The sequence below is a fragment of the Varanus komodoensis genome, unplaced genomic scaffold (assembly GCF_004798865.1).
Source record: "Varanus komodoensis strain SLA01 unplaced genomic scaffold, ASM479886v1 scaffold2, whole genome shotgun sequence".
NCBI classification, from domain to species: domain Eukaryota; kingdom Metazoa; phylum Chordata; class Lepidosauria; order Squamata; family Varanidae; genus Varanus; species Varanus komodoensis.
The window spans coordinates 61,839,399-61,854,026 of record NW_025335568.1 but is presented as its reverse complement, the minus strand read 5'-3'; the positions used below and the strand labels follow the sequence as shown (position 1 = coordinate 61,854,026).

Sequence of the window (14,628 nt, the reverse complement as noted above, 5' to 3'; positions counted from 1 at the left end):
CATACAAACACCTAAGAAAATTGAGATGAAGTTTGTGCGAGTGCTTGGCAATGGTTTGCTAAACACCATGTGGAATAGTTTTGCAATGACCTGTTAAGAGTTTGTGCAGAGCAACGGCCCAGCTGAACCAAGCGAATGGATGTGACACTTGTGCAAGGATGAAAACACGGTTCTGCAAGTAGCAGAAGTGTTGCACTTCTTTGCACACCCAGGATGTCCTTTAGAGCAGAGGCAGGGAAGATCAGGGCTGGGTGTCCCACACCAGCCGCCCCCAGAGGGCTCCACTCTCTTCCTCTGGATCCACCCCACTTCCACCAAACCAGTGATCATTTGGAGCTTGCCTCTCCTGAGGCTTTGCTACTGCCAGAAAAGCTTTGAAAATACAGCATGATGGCATTTCACTGTATTGTATTCTGTCCTCTTTTGCTTTTGACACTACTACATCCTTTGTCTTTAGCTTTGCCCACTACTATGATATGACCCATTACAGCTTTTCCAGGCTTTGAATTCAGCCTTAGGACTGAAAGGCCACCACTCTGATAAAGAATCCAAGTGATGACTTAATATACTGCAGATTTTGCTTTTAAAAAGTGAAAGACTGAAAAGGCATTTGCCTATGTATTTCACACCACTCTACCATATAATCTCCTATTTGCCACCACAGAACGGCAGCAGAAGTAATCATTTTACAGGACAGCAGTATCTTGAAATGAAACCAGTCTAAGCCATGCTTTGCACAAAGGGTCTTTCACTCCTACTAAATACTATTTTCCTCCTTAATTGAAAGCCTGTGAACATTACTAATATTGTAGATGTCATAAGCACTCAGTACCTTCTTAGGACGAATACCAGTGTGAATAAGCAAGAAAAAGAACATCTCATCTGTACGCAGGGCTGACATTTAGGTGGCACTTGGGTTTCCTCAATAGCAGCACAATTTAAGCTGTAAGGCTTCATCTTCTTGGCATTCCTGCTGCAGCTCCAGTGTCAGCGCAAACATACTCCAGCAAAGGGGGAGACTCCTCCAGTTTTCCAGTTTAATTACAAACAAATAGCTTTGTCTCCTTTCTTCCCAGGTGAGAAGGCATGGCAAGATGCAGCTCATGCACATTCTCACCCATCTAGTCTGTTGAAGGAAATGTTTTCTTTTTTCCTTCGTCGAAATGCTTTTTACTGCTGGAATCCATTCAACAGACTGAATTCAAAAGACTATAAATGCTACCTTACTGGAAGTCCCACTGAATACAGTGATATTTGTTTTTGTGTAGAAGCTAGCATAGGACTGGGTTGTCAGAGCCCCTTCTAAGGTTACATTTCCCTCAGTAAAGTTGTGTGGAAAGAGCAACCCTTCCACAAACTAGGGCCTGTTGTGGCATTTTAAATACAGTACCTACACTTGTAAGAGCACCCAGTCAAAAGTCATGAAACTTCACAACTGCTTTTATTTCTGTGAGATTAACATGGTTCTTAAAACTGGAGTAGAAGGCAGAGTTTATTCAAAATTGTCATAGAGAAGAAAACATTACAGCTGGCACAAATGCCTACATTTAGAAAGGAAAACAAATGCAGGAGAGCTGTTAGAGAGATCAGAACAAAACATGACAACACAAGGCAAGTGAATCATTATTGTTTCTGTTGAGCTTAGAACTACCGCTAGGATACAGCTGGCACCCGAACTAATAGTCCTGTGACAAACCGTTCTTTCCCTGCAGCTTTCAGGAGCACGTAGCCTGTGGTGGGATGCCCCACTGCAAACTTCCCAAATCCCCAACTGCGCTTTGTTGACTACCATTAGCAGGACAGAGAAATCTGAGGGAAGGCCATGCTGCATCGGGTGCTTTGCACCATTTCCTGCAATGGCCTTGGATTGGTTCAGCGTGATGTGAACTTCCACCCTGAAAAGTATGTGTGTTTCTGTTTGCTCATGTCATGAAACAACTTTTGTTTGGGAAATGATTTCATTTACAAAGCCGTTGTTCCTTGTCAGAACTTCGTCTTTGAGCTGCTTCAATTTGGCTCTGATGTCCTCTTCAGACATGTCCGCCAGGGGCATCGCTTTCACTTGAGAAAGGAAATCCTGGATTATTTTTTCACCTTCCTGGAAAAGGAAAAAAATGGTGTTCAGCCTTTGGTTTCCATGCTCCAAAGATTCCTTTATAGCAGGGATGGGGAATGTGTGGTTGGACTACAACTCCTATTGACTATGCTGACAAAAACATAGGAACACAGGAAACAGTTTAGTGGAAAACTGATAGCACTGGATCAAGGATAACTTTTCATCCTCTGGCTTTCATGCTTTAGGAGGAATATTTGGCACTGAACAAAAGCTGCTGTATTAACAACTGCCTAGGTGATTGCTCAGTTCTAGAAGCAATACTAGCTTGCAAAGCTTCCCTTACTGCTGTACATTAAAAGCTTAAAATCCGCTGAGGCCTGCAGATGTGTTCTTAATGCCATTCCTTTTATTAACATTTCCACTGCCTGGAGCAGGTTTCCAGCTGTCAAGCCACAACTCCCATCATCCCCAGTCAGCAGTCGAACAGCTGGAGATCCAAGGTTATAAAAGACAACTCTAGATTAAGTTTGCTCATAATTTTGAACTGAATGATAAAGGTTTACAGATGCATTGACTCTCAACCCCTGAGCTGAGGTCACCTAGCCTGGAGTACCAAGCCACCCCCCGCTTTCCTTGGGGAGCTCCAGATAGCTATGCCTGTTTGCCTCCATCATCAGGTGTTCTCTGATCTTCCCCACCTCCTGACAGCCTTTTGCTTAATGGTTTCCTGGCTTCTGGGCAGCTTCTTCCATAATCTAAAAAGCAGAAACCTCTCTTAAGCTAAAATATGCTGGCATTTCTAGTTACTCAACCTCCCCTCCTTTGCCTTCTGCCGTACCCACCATAAGAAGGCAGCACCCCAAGAGCATTTCTGAAATGGAATCCAGCCCGTTTCATGAACTACATCCCAGAAGGGTTGTCATAGTGCTTTGTCACAGTTAAACAAGTCTGATACAGAATGCTAGTGAACTGATGTGACATCTGTTTGGGGGAACTAGAAGCCACTTCTTCAACCATATTAAGTGCTAAGAACTCAAGGCTATCAGGAGCTGCACAATCATGAGGTACAGCAAATGGCGTTCTCCGGTAACCAGCAGCATTGCCCCACCAACCAAACTCCAAACTGAGCTAGGAGTCTGGATCGGTTTCTTTTGCCGCATCCCTCATCTGCTTAATACACTCCTTTCTGTGATTCCGAAGTCCTTGATCAACGACTCCTTATTGGGATTGCTGATTTCCATTACCAGACTAATGCTGTATTAGCTACTAATAAAAGATTTAACAAAAGCAGTCTGCAAGACTCCTGTTAATTCTCATCCAAATAATTTAGCATTATTTGGAAAGTAATAGCCAATATCTGAAACCAAAAGCTTTGAATGTGGTGGCTTCTCCACCACAGGTGGGGAAAGTCTGCTCACTCTGTGTAGCATTTTGGGCACTTAAATATTAAAAGATGTTATTTAATCTGTCTGGAGTTCAATATTGCACCTTTCTCAAAGCAAGTGTAAAAAGTATATGCAACTGAATCATCCACATTCCATTCATAATTGATGCTCCCTCCATCCTTTTCCTACATGCATCTGAACAAGCCGCAGAGGGAAAGGCACTCACAGTGCTACCGTGAAAACAAGGAGAAAAGCATATTTGAAAGTCTGTGAGCATATTTATAGCCCCTGATGCACATACAGAAGTGTCGCTGCCACCCGCTGCTTTCTTGGCAAGGTACCTTTGCAACGAATCACAAAAAAGGGTCAACTTGGGGGATTTGGAAGGGATCGCCTACTCTCAGCCTAGCCTACCTCATAAAGTTGTCAGAAGATAAACTGGAGAGGGAAAGAATCGTGCTGGAATAGTGGCAAAATATAAATGTGATGAACAGGACATAAGCTCTATGTAAAAAATTTAAGAGGCAACTGGATGAATTAAAGGTGAACAAACCTGCTTCTCTCTATAGCATCTCTTGGCCGCTGGCTCTTTGTTGTCTTCGTCATTGTCGTCGTCATCCTCCTCCTCCTCAGGCATTCTGATGTTCTGGAACTCCTCCAGCTCAAGAGCCTTTGCCTTGGCACAAGCAATGACATGCTTGGGAAACGCAGCCAGTTCCGCTACGTGGATGCCAAAGCTCTGATCACAAGCCCCTGGAAGAAGCACCAGCAGTTTCAGCCCCCAGAAGGGGAAACAACACATCTATCTGTTAAATGGACCTATTTAAAATTCACTGTGATTCAGGAGGCTTTTAACTTTTGTCACAGCATACATACCTAAGTGGGAAAAACTACCCAAGTTAAGAGAACAGGGCAAAGGGAAAATGCTCCTTGGGTGCATCATCAGGAGCAAATTAGAGAAGTAATGTGGCATAATGGTTAGAGTGCTAGAATGCAGACCTGGGAGATCCAGGTTCTAGTCCCACGTGGCCATGAAGCTCACTGGATGACTTCCAGCCAGATTCTCAGCCCAACCTCTCTCACAGGGTGATTCACTTGAGGATAAAGAGGAGCTAGTAAGCTGCCTTGAGCTCCTCACAAGAGGAAAAGCTGTAGTAGGCGTTCAGTGTAGTAGTAGCAGTAGTAACGATAATGATAATGATAATAATAATATTCTTTGCACAGGATGTGGGACCTCAGTGAGGCTGGGCTAATGATGTGCCCTGAGGTTTTTCCTTCCCTTGTGCTCCTGAGTTTGATCTGGATATGCTAACCGGTTGTTAGGTCTCCCAACATGAACTGTTTCATAGAGTAGTAGAATTGGAAGAGGCCTGGGGGAACTGATTAATGCAAGTATATTTTATTACCAGTACTGGATGTTGTTAACTGATCTGCTGGCAATCCCTAGTCTTTTAAATTTGAGTAAGAACACAAGAAGTGCCATGTCGGATTAGACCACGAGTCTGCCTAGACTGGCACTCCGTTCACATAGCAGCCAAGCAGCTGCCCACGGGTAACCCACAGGCAGGAAATGAGCACACAAGCACGCTCCCGCCCATGCTCCCTAGCAAATGGTGTACACGGGCGCAGTGCCTCTGATCCTGGAGGCAGCATATGGCTGTCAGGACTAGGAACCACTGACAGCTTTCTCTTCCAGGAATTTATCCAACCCTCTTTTAAAGCCATCAGGATTGGTGTCATCACCATATCATATGGAAGGGAGTTCTATAGTATCAACTATGCACTGTGTGAGGAAGTACTTTCTTTTATCTGTCCTGAATCTCCAACCAATCGGCTTCGTGGCCCATCCCCAGTTTCTGGCATTAAGAGATAGGGAGAGAAATGTCTTCCTATCTGCTTTTTCCTCACCATGCATAATTTTGTACCTCTCCATAAATAGTGCAGATTTTGACCTGATTCACACAACAAGGCAACACGTAACTAGAAGCATGCAAGAATTGTTTGCATGCGCTCAAATGCTCAGCAATTTTGGCTGAGTTAATTAATGGGTTCTGAGTTGGTCTCTATGACATGCAAACCTTGAACTCTGGGCAGCTGTAGGAGAAACAAGACAGAGTTACAACCCAAGAATAAACCATGGATTATATGAACTGGATGGCACTTCCAAAGAATGGCTATTGAATTGCTTCAAACACAGCTGCACATCATGATTTGTACTCACTCCCAAACCTGGGTTTGGCATCCAGACATAATATTTAACTGTGGTTAGATGTTACATCTGCACCAAGTCACTGAAGGAAAGGATAACAGTGAAGCGATGAGGAAACCACGAAAGATACAACTGCCACATTAAAACTATAAAAAGTATTTGAGGCAATTAGTCAACTTTGTGAAGGAATGGGGTGTTAATCCTGGAGTAAGCGAGGATGATTTCCTCCACCTTGGCTGTCAAGTACGCCTCACCTTTTTTCACGCGGTACAACATTGTCAGAGTCTCCTCGGTCGTTAGCGCTGAGACGTGCAGGTTATTCACAGAAGGGATTTGGTCAGCAAGTGCTGTCAGTTCGTGAAAATGAGTAGCAAACATACAAAAAGCGCCAATTTTGCTGGCAATATATTCTGAGATTGCCCATGCTAATCCAAAGCCATCATACGTAGATGTTCCTCTTCCCAGCTCATCAATGATTACTAGTGAGTTTTCTGTTGCAGTTCTAAAATGAAAAATAGCATATTGGACTCCTAAAGTGGTTAAAAATTTAGAACAGCTCCAAAAGCAAACAGCATGTGTTGTGGCACACACTTTCGTGGGCCAGCTCACGTCAACTGATAAGGCATTTTTCTCCTGTGGGAGGTTTCTGTGCGAACATTCATATGTTTATTGATTTCAGCTGCATGCAGCATGACAGTCAAGGTTTTCCAAGCAGTTCATGAAAAAATGGATACAACAGAAAAACCAATGTGAAAGCCAATAAATGTCTTATAAACCATATAAGAAAAAGCATTAAATAGTACTTTTACTCAGAGTAGTTCAGGGAACGTGTGCACACATACATTGGTCCAAGAAAATTTAGGTTCACATAGTAATGCAAGGAAAAGCTCATGAGATAGTCTTGGACAAATTATTATTAATTTTTATGAATTTAATTAATGTCCTTACTGCTCAAAAGTCCATGTTCTCTGGGAGATTTACAAAACATAAAAATACAGTATGTAAAGAACCACATTAAAGCATCATTAAAGTTTACCATGCAAAAATTTAAAATACATATAAAAATTACAATAACTTAAAACAAAGTAAATCGTAAGACCGGTTTAAGCAGCTACCAAAAAACCAGTAAACTAACTAAAGGCCTGGTGGTACAGGACAGCCTTAACCTGGCACCAAGAAAATATTAAGGCTGGTGCCAGGCAGGCCTCAGTGGGGAGCTCATTCCATAATTGTCAGGTTACCACTGAAAAGGTCCTTCTCCTTGGTGCCACCAAGTAAGTCTCCTTCAGAGGTAGCAACTGGAAGTGGGCCCCTGATCCTGATCACAGTGTCCAGACAGATGGATACATAACTCACCATCAGTCCCTGCCTTGTCATGAAAGAGGTGGCTATCTAATGGCTATTCTGCATAGCAGAGGATCAAAGGCAGCACGGCTCTCAATGGGGAATACCAGAGGCAGAATGCTGTATTTGTGCTCTTGTTTTGCAAGACCTCCCAACAATATTGATAAACTGGATACTGTCTGTGGTTTCATTGCCTCCTACATATCCTCAGATCTACAGTGAGGTGCCTTGGCTGGACCAGGCCCCAGGGATTAAAACACAGGGGAAACGACTTTCCCATTATGGCACACTGGCTGCGGCATGCTCTTCCTGAACATGCATTTGCTACACGCCACGTTCAGCATACTTCTGTGCTGTTCTTCCGGTAGAGCTCATCCAATAAACTCTGGCAGCCACCCACTTTGCTGCCGCAACCAGTAACATCCCAAGCAAAGCTGCCCTGGATGATCTCAAAAATGGGCAGGTTTGTACAACCAGAACTCTGCAGTATGTGCAACAGCACATTGCAGCAGGTGGGAGTGTTCTGGGCTCCAGCCGCTGCAGTCTATGCTCCCACCCACCCCCAACTCCTCATTTTCTGTCCCCGCCCTCAACAGTCTCAGTCCTCACTGTCTCTGAAGACTGCGTTTCCACAAGCCTTGGGGTTGCCCTGAGTTTGCTGATACATCTCCTGAATGGGGGTAATGCTGTCTGGGCTGCATGAAAAACCACATTCACAACTGGTAAACTGAAAATAGAAGGAAGCTGGTAAAAGAAGAATTCTGAACCCATTAGAAGGCTCCTAGAAGAGTAGAGATTAAGGGGCTCTGAATAAAAGTTACGAAGTACTTCAAGAAGTTCCCCCAGAAAAAAACTTCATTGGGCAAAAAGATCAAGGGAAAACAAAGGTGGTCCAGTGCAGAATCACAACAGGAGCAGGCATGCAAAAGCCCATCAGAAGGTTCATCCATCCATCCAGCCAGCCATCTATCCAGCCATCTATCCAGACATCTATCCAGCCATCTATCCAGCCATCCATCCATCCATCCATCCATCCATCCATCCATCTATCTGGAAAACTTATATGCCGCCCCATTCACCTAAGCCTCAGGGAGGCTTAATCTAAAGGTTACTTTATGGAATGTGCTCCCCAGAGAGGTCTGCCTGGCGCCATCATTATTTGTTTTTCAGCACCAGGCCAAGACCTTTTCATTTAAACGTTATTTTAATTGTTGAATTTATTTATTGATTTTATATTTATGCCAGGATGTTTCCAGTTTTTATGTATTTGTATAGTTATTTATTTGTATTGGAAGCCGCCCCAAGGCTTTTGCGAATGGGGCGGCATACATACATACATACATACATACTTGTCCTAGGATAGAAGCCCCTCAAGGGAGATCCTTAAACCTGCAAAGGTGCTTGCATGTTTCAGGTACCCTACTCAGGAAAGGACAACACAATTCTTACCTTAGGATGGATGACGTCTCCAACATTTCTGCCATGAAGGTAGAAACCCCTTTCAGTTGGCTGTCTCCCGCTCCTACTCGAGCCAGGATGCAATCAACAATCGTCACTTCTGCAGAGTCACATGGCACAAAGCATCCAATTTGTGCCATTAGAACGATCACACCTGTCTGACGGATGTAGGTGGACTTTCCTCCCATGTTTGGTCCTGTAGGGCAAGTATAGCCAAGAAGTTAAAGAAGTAGCCCTGGTTTCCTAAGCCCCAGCCAGAAGGTCTTTTCAGCAACCTAAGATGCATCTGTAGTTTAACACAATCTGATTAATTTTACAGAAGAAAGGCACCCTGCTTTAATACACATTTCAGCTTGTACCTTGTCCTCGTGGAAGCAGCAGGTAGGAAGGGGAAATCTTTGGAAACTGCTGCTAACTTTGGCATGCCACCAATTTCATTTTTAATAACACAGATAATCTGAACACATATAAGCCAATGAGAATCTCATGAGAGTTAGAACAAGGTGACAACCAGTGATAATCATCTCACCTGGAACTCACCTGCTGACTTATACTCATTAGAGCCAGGATCAAGGCAGCAGGCAAAAGGTTCCTTTTCCCAGCATGCACAGCAACATAGGCTTTGGCAATGCCCTTCTCCTTACTATGCATTTCCATTACTAGGTCCTATCTGCCTCATCTGGGCTCATGCATGAAAGAGACCAGCTAATGTGCCTTGCTCTGTTTTCATGCAAAATATGCTCATGGTTCTGGTTTTCCCATTGGTGGTTTATTTGGCTTCCCTTAGTTATAATAGGAAGCAGCTCTCCATATTTAAGGACTGTAAATCATCCAAACTATTGTATTCCCAATCAAATGTATGAGTGTAAAAGCTGGAGAGTAAAAAAAGCTGACAAAACACGGTGCTGGAGGAGAGCTTTGCAAATCCTTGGACTGACAGAAAGACAAACAAGTGGGTGCTAGATCTAATGAAGCCAGAGCTTTCCTCAGAAGCAAAAATAAAGGCTGGTGTATATCATGAGGCAAGATGCACTGGAGAAGACAATCGTATTAGGGAAAGTCAAAGGCAGAAGACCAAAGAGAAGACCAAATATGAGATGCAGTGAATCCATAAAGAAAGCCGCAGTTTTGAATTTGGAATTGTTGAAAGGATTTCATGGGCAGGCCATTTTGGCGGGCTTCCATCCACAGGCTCACCATATGTTGGAGAAGACTTGATGACACAGAACACAAGTGTCTCTTTCTTACAGGGCATCTCCCCACCTATCACCCTCTTTTACCTGCATTTCTGGCAAGGAGCCCCATCTTGGCCTTCCCAAGCCCCATTTTGGTTAGTTGGGACTTCTCTGTTTGGCAACCTTTGCAAATAAGCTGCTACTTCCTGTTTGGAGAGTTACTCCTGTTTCTTCTCAAGAACCCAACCCCTTCCTTGCTGCCACTGCCAGTCTTGGTGAGCCAAGCTCAAACTGACTTTGCCTCATTCTTCCTGAGAAGAATGTAAGAATATATGCTTATAATTTGTATATCATTCTGAGCACGGTTGCTAACTGAATGGTTTATAAAAGACATGAATAAATAAATAAAGGCTGGAGATGAAATGGGCCAGCTCAGGGCCAGAATGTGTCTTCAGACCATGAATGGGCTCTCCTCCTGCTATGAACTAAGTTTTCTTCATTTCTGAAATATCCATTCTTCCATAACTGCTTCTATTATTGCAAAGCATAAGGTCAACAGAGATGAAGGCTCACTAAAGAAACACTGCAGTATCTTCTCTTCCAAAACAAAAAGTCACCAGTAATAAACTCAGGCTGGGGCAAGAGCAGAACAAAAAAGTCATTCCTATCAGGGACTTCCTGGAAAAACTGAAGGGGAGGGAAACAAGTACTAAGAAGGAACAAACTGTAGACGTGTGTTTGCTCCAGAACTCTTCCACCATAAGCACAGCCACCAGGCCAGCAGCCACTGACTGCCACATTTAATTCTACATTTGCAAGGACAGTCACCTCCCACTAACATGTATGGTAGACCAATTGTACAGCCACCTAAATATTAAGCTCACCTGAAAATGCACCCCCCCACCAAAAAGATCAAATGCAAAATGCCCATTTGGAGAAACAATCACACTTTTCCCTGTCTGTTTTGAGGCTAAGCCACAGACCGTTTTAAAGGCATCACAACACAATTCAAAACTAGGATGGGAAGCAACCAAAACATGGTAGATAAATGCAGGCTTTACCAGTAATAATATGAAACATCTGCTTGCCCTTCTCAAAGATTACGTCATTCGGGATGAAGGCCACATCGTCTTGAACTTCAATGCAGGGGTGTCGTGCCCCTTTCAGAACAATCCTCCCTTGTCCCTTTTCCAGAATTGTTGGGCGTACATACGGCACCGGCGCTCCATTTGACGCATGGGCAAAGCTGACAACTGCATCCAGCTGGGCTATAACATCATTCAGGATCTGTATGGGCTCCTTATACCCTGTTGGAAAAGGAGTACAGGTCAGTGACGCTTTCACTGCGCAAAAATCCAGTTTCGGCATTGCCCCTTTCTTTCTATTGACGCCAGCCATTTTTGCACATGAGAATTTCAGCTGGTAACTTAGTACAGTAATTTCAGAGTGGCTTTGCATAGGCCCTAGAACAGGGGTACAGAATCTCAGACCCAGAAACTAAAACCGACCTGCCTAGGAACCAAATTCAGCCCTCTAGAAAGCAATTCTGGCCTTTTCAGAATGTACCCCCACTTCTCTGAACCACTAAGGGTTGGTGGTTTCTTGGCACTTCTGCAGTTCCCCCACACACACATCCTAAAAGGGTGGAATTGTTCTCCTAAAGCTTATTCACTGGCAGCGAAAAGCTTTATGCTAAAATACACTGGTATTTTGGCCTCATCAGTACTGCCAAATATCTGAAGATGGCCCTTCAACCTTCTTTGAAATGGAATTTGCCCCCTCCGCTGAAAGAGTTCAATACCCAAACCCCAGAAAAAGTGGTAAAGAGGAGATCCTGGCTTGGTTTCAGGTTTGGAGAGCTATCCGTGTCAGCGTTCAATTCCAGCATCTCTGTGGGTTGTGCTGTTGGCTGCCTGGCCCACCTCCTGCCAGGTCAGGATCCAAGCCATGCTGTCATCTGGCTCATAGCACATGCAGTATCCCCAGAGGGACGACAAACCAAGCTTCATTTATTGCTTTCATTAAAATCCAGGAAGAGGGGCAGATTTCCTAAGCACTGCAACTGCAGGATGGTTAAGGACTACTAACCTGAAACTTAACCCAAGCAAGAAAGCAGTCATGATTCGAGGCCCATCTAAAATGGTGCTTCTGCCTGCCCTAGTGGGGTTAGATCAGATGAGACGCCAAGTATGGGGGCAATCCTAAACTTGCTTCCACAAGCACTCGAAATGCTGCTACTAGGATGCACCACTGTTTCCACTTTTGGCTGCTTCCATCTCCTCCACACACAAAGAGAGGTGGGGTGGATTTATTTTCACCCCTAACCCAGCAAGGCTGCTGGGGTGGGAAGCTGATGCGGGGTCACTTAGGCACAGGAAGAAAGAACAGCAGGTCCAGTGGGCATCACAGCTTCCACAGTGAACCTGGTAAGCTGGCTGCTCCAAGCCTCCACTTTTCCGGGCCCCTGAAGGGCATTTCTGCTTTGGGCTGCTGTTAGTAATACAAAAGCAGAGATTCCAGTCAGAAGAGAGGAGGGAATATTCATTGGTTGCGCATCCCTGGACTACATAATCTTGTGTCAGAACATCTTAGGGGAGTCTCTGGCTCCCTCTTTATCCAAAAGAGGTGAAAACAGGGCTGGGTTCACCTTCTGCCAGGGAATCAAATGGGCTTTGTGCCAGTAAGTGAAGGCCCAGCATTTTCAGATGGCAGAATGGATTTTTTAAAACTATGATGGCTGTTCTGATTCGGTTGCAGCTTTTTCATTCTACTAGCATTTTTTGACTTATTTTTTGTTTTCATAAATGCTGAGAAAACTTTTCGATGGGTTGCTTTATGTGCTTCAAGTGCTGTTTTTCAGCTGAAAGCATATGCATAGACAGACAGAAAGATACGTGTGTTTTCTGCTAAATGCTTTAAAAATACCACGTCAGATTTTTTTAAGAAATATGATTTGGGAAGCTTGTTTTATGATGTTTCCTTCTGCTACTTTCAGGAAAAGAATTACTTAAAGCTGTGTCTTCAGACCCAGCCAAGAGAAAAAAGGGAGGTGAAGGGAGTTAAGTGGGCTCTAAAGGAAGATCCTCCCTCCCCATCTTCTTAGGGCAACCACCCCCAACTCAGCACCTTCCAAATGTGGGTTACAACTCCCATCATCCCCAGCCAGTGGGTGACCTATATCTTAGCTTGAGTTACACAAAGCTTAATCTGGCAGAGGCCAGGAACACAAGACACAAATACATTATCAGCATTCTACCACAAAAGCCCTCTAGACAGCCGACAATAAATGAAAGAACCATTACAACCAGCACAATCATAAAAACAGAATGGAATAAAATCTCTAGCAGGAATTTTAAAAAGCACAAATGCATACATAAAACTATTATGCATTCTGAATACAGAAACCTACTTTGTTTCTATGTGAGCATGAAGTAAGAAGCAAATGAAAGAGGGTACCCCATGAGAATTGGTGGAACAACTCTACAGATGTGCCGACGTGGTGCGTGTCCGAATGAGCACCGTGATGCAGCGTAGTGTCAACAACCTGTCCATCTGAACTAGTTACTGACACTAGGTATTCTATCATGTGTTGGAGCTAAGAGAAGGGCCTGGAAGGAGTTCAGCCTCGCAAAGTCCTACCTCATGCTCTGAGTAACTGGGAAGTTAACAACATAACAGCATAAAACAACTATGCTGGAACAGGCCAAGAAGCCATGCTGTCCTGCATCCTGTCCACACAGTGGCCAACCTGCGGCTTGTGCAAAATTTCCAGGTAGGAATGAGTGCAACAGCACCATCACGTTTAGTTCCTAGGTCTGGGAAAACTGAGCAGGAAAAGGATGATTTGCCACTAGGACCTGAGTCATTCACAGCACAATTTCCAGGGAACCAATCCTGGACTGAGCCAAATAGCATTAGGCTTCAAGTAAGCGTTTTAAGTTTGCTGCACTGAGAACATTTGGAGACTTGGGATTCTACTCCTTATTCATCAAGACACTGAAGTAGGTAAACTCTCAAGGGACATTGTTTTAGAGACAAGAAAGTTAATTCCACACATTCACACCAGGGAAATTTCTCTTGCGCGTTTTAGTAGTCTCTCTGGAATGTTTTCCACCAAAACCATTGCCACCTCATTGCACAGCTAAATAGAAACCAGTAAAAGGGTAACATCCAATTAAAGCTCTACTATTCATCCTGAATGGAAATACTCCTTGTCTTCCCTATCACTGATTCTAACAGAGATATAGAAATCAGCTGCCAAGTCAGACCTATTAAAAATCAATGCTTCCACAGGAATTTGTTTTGATCTTGACCTCATCTCCTCATCCAATCCCCAAGAGACACACCAAACAGTCCAATTTGATTTGTGCTGTTTCCCAAGTATGCATTTTATTGTACAAAGACAAAGGCTAATAACTATTGTGCAAGTGCATCTGGACATATGTCCAGAGACCAATTTCTACACACAAAAGGGTACTGGGGAAACAATCGCAAAGATATTACCCCAGAAGGAGAAGTTAGAAAGGTGGGTGGCATTAGCTAATTAAACATGGAAGTATCATTAAAAAAAATCACTGAGACATTTGCAATATTGCTCGCAGTACCCAAGTTCTATTGGGGGCATCAGCCTGGTAGCTTACTTCTCAAATTAACATGGCAGGGTGCTACAGTACAGGAACTCATCTGGCCCGCAGTGGGCTTGGTGGGGGGAATCATCCAGCACCCATCCCACCCCAACCAGTTCCTCATCCCTGCAATATAGGATGCTCTATAGGATCCAAGCAGGCAAGAACTGTACTTTGGCCTCCTTCAGTCTTTATCCCTAATGTAAGAAATTCTTTGTCATCTACATGTGATGATACTCCCCCTTCCTTATCTCTCTTTCCTCCTCCTTTCCTTGGTGCTCCCTCCAACACTGAAATGTAGGTTGTAAACTCCTTGCGGGAAGAAACTGCTTTTCTCCTGGTGTCACTCTATAAAGCACTATGCATGTTTATGTCG

At 43.9% G+C, this 14,628-nt stretch overlaps 1 protein-coding gene across 1 annotated transcript in view; it reads right to left on the bottom strand.

Annotated features, from left to right (window-relative positions):
* Positions 1–1,474: 1,474 nt before the first annotated feature.
* The window catches only part of MSH2 (mutS homolog 2), a 69,134-nt gene continuing 55,980 nt past the window's right edge, over positions 1,475–14,628 (bottom strand). Inside the window, exons 12-16 of the mRNA XM_044428976.1 lie at positions 10,689–10,934; positions 8,444–8,648; positions 5,905–6,152; positions 3,995–4,194; positions 1,475–2,098 (exon numbers count right to left, since the gene is read on the bottom strand). Of these exons, the coding sequence (XP_044284911.1) occupies positions 1,928–2,098; positions 3,995–4,194; positions 5,905–6,152; positions 8,444–8,648; positions 10,689–10,934 (1,070 nt within the window). The 3' untranslated portion in view covers positions 1,475–1,927. The remainder of the gene's footprint in view (positions 2,099–3,994; positions 4,195–5,904; positions 6,153–8,443; positions 8,649–10,688; positions 10,935–14,628) is intronic.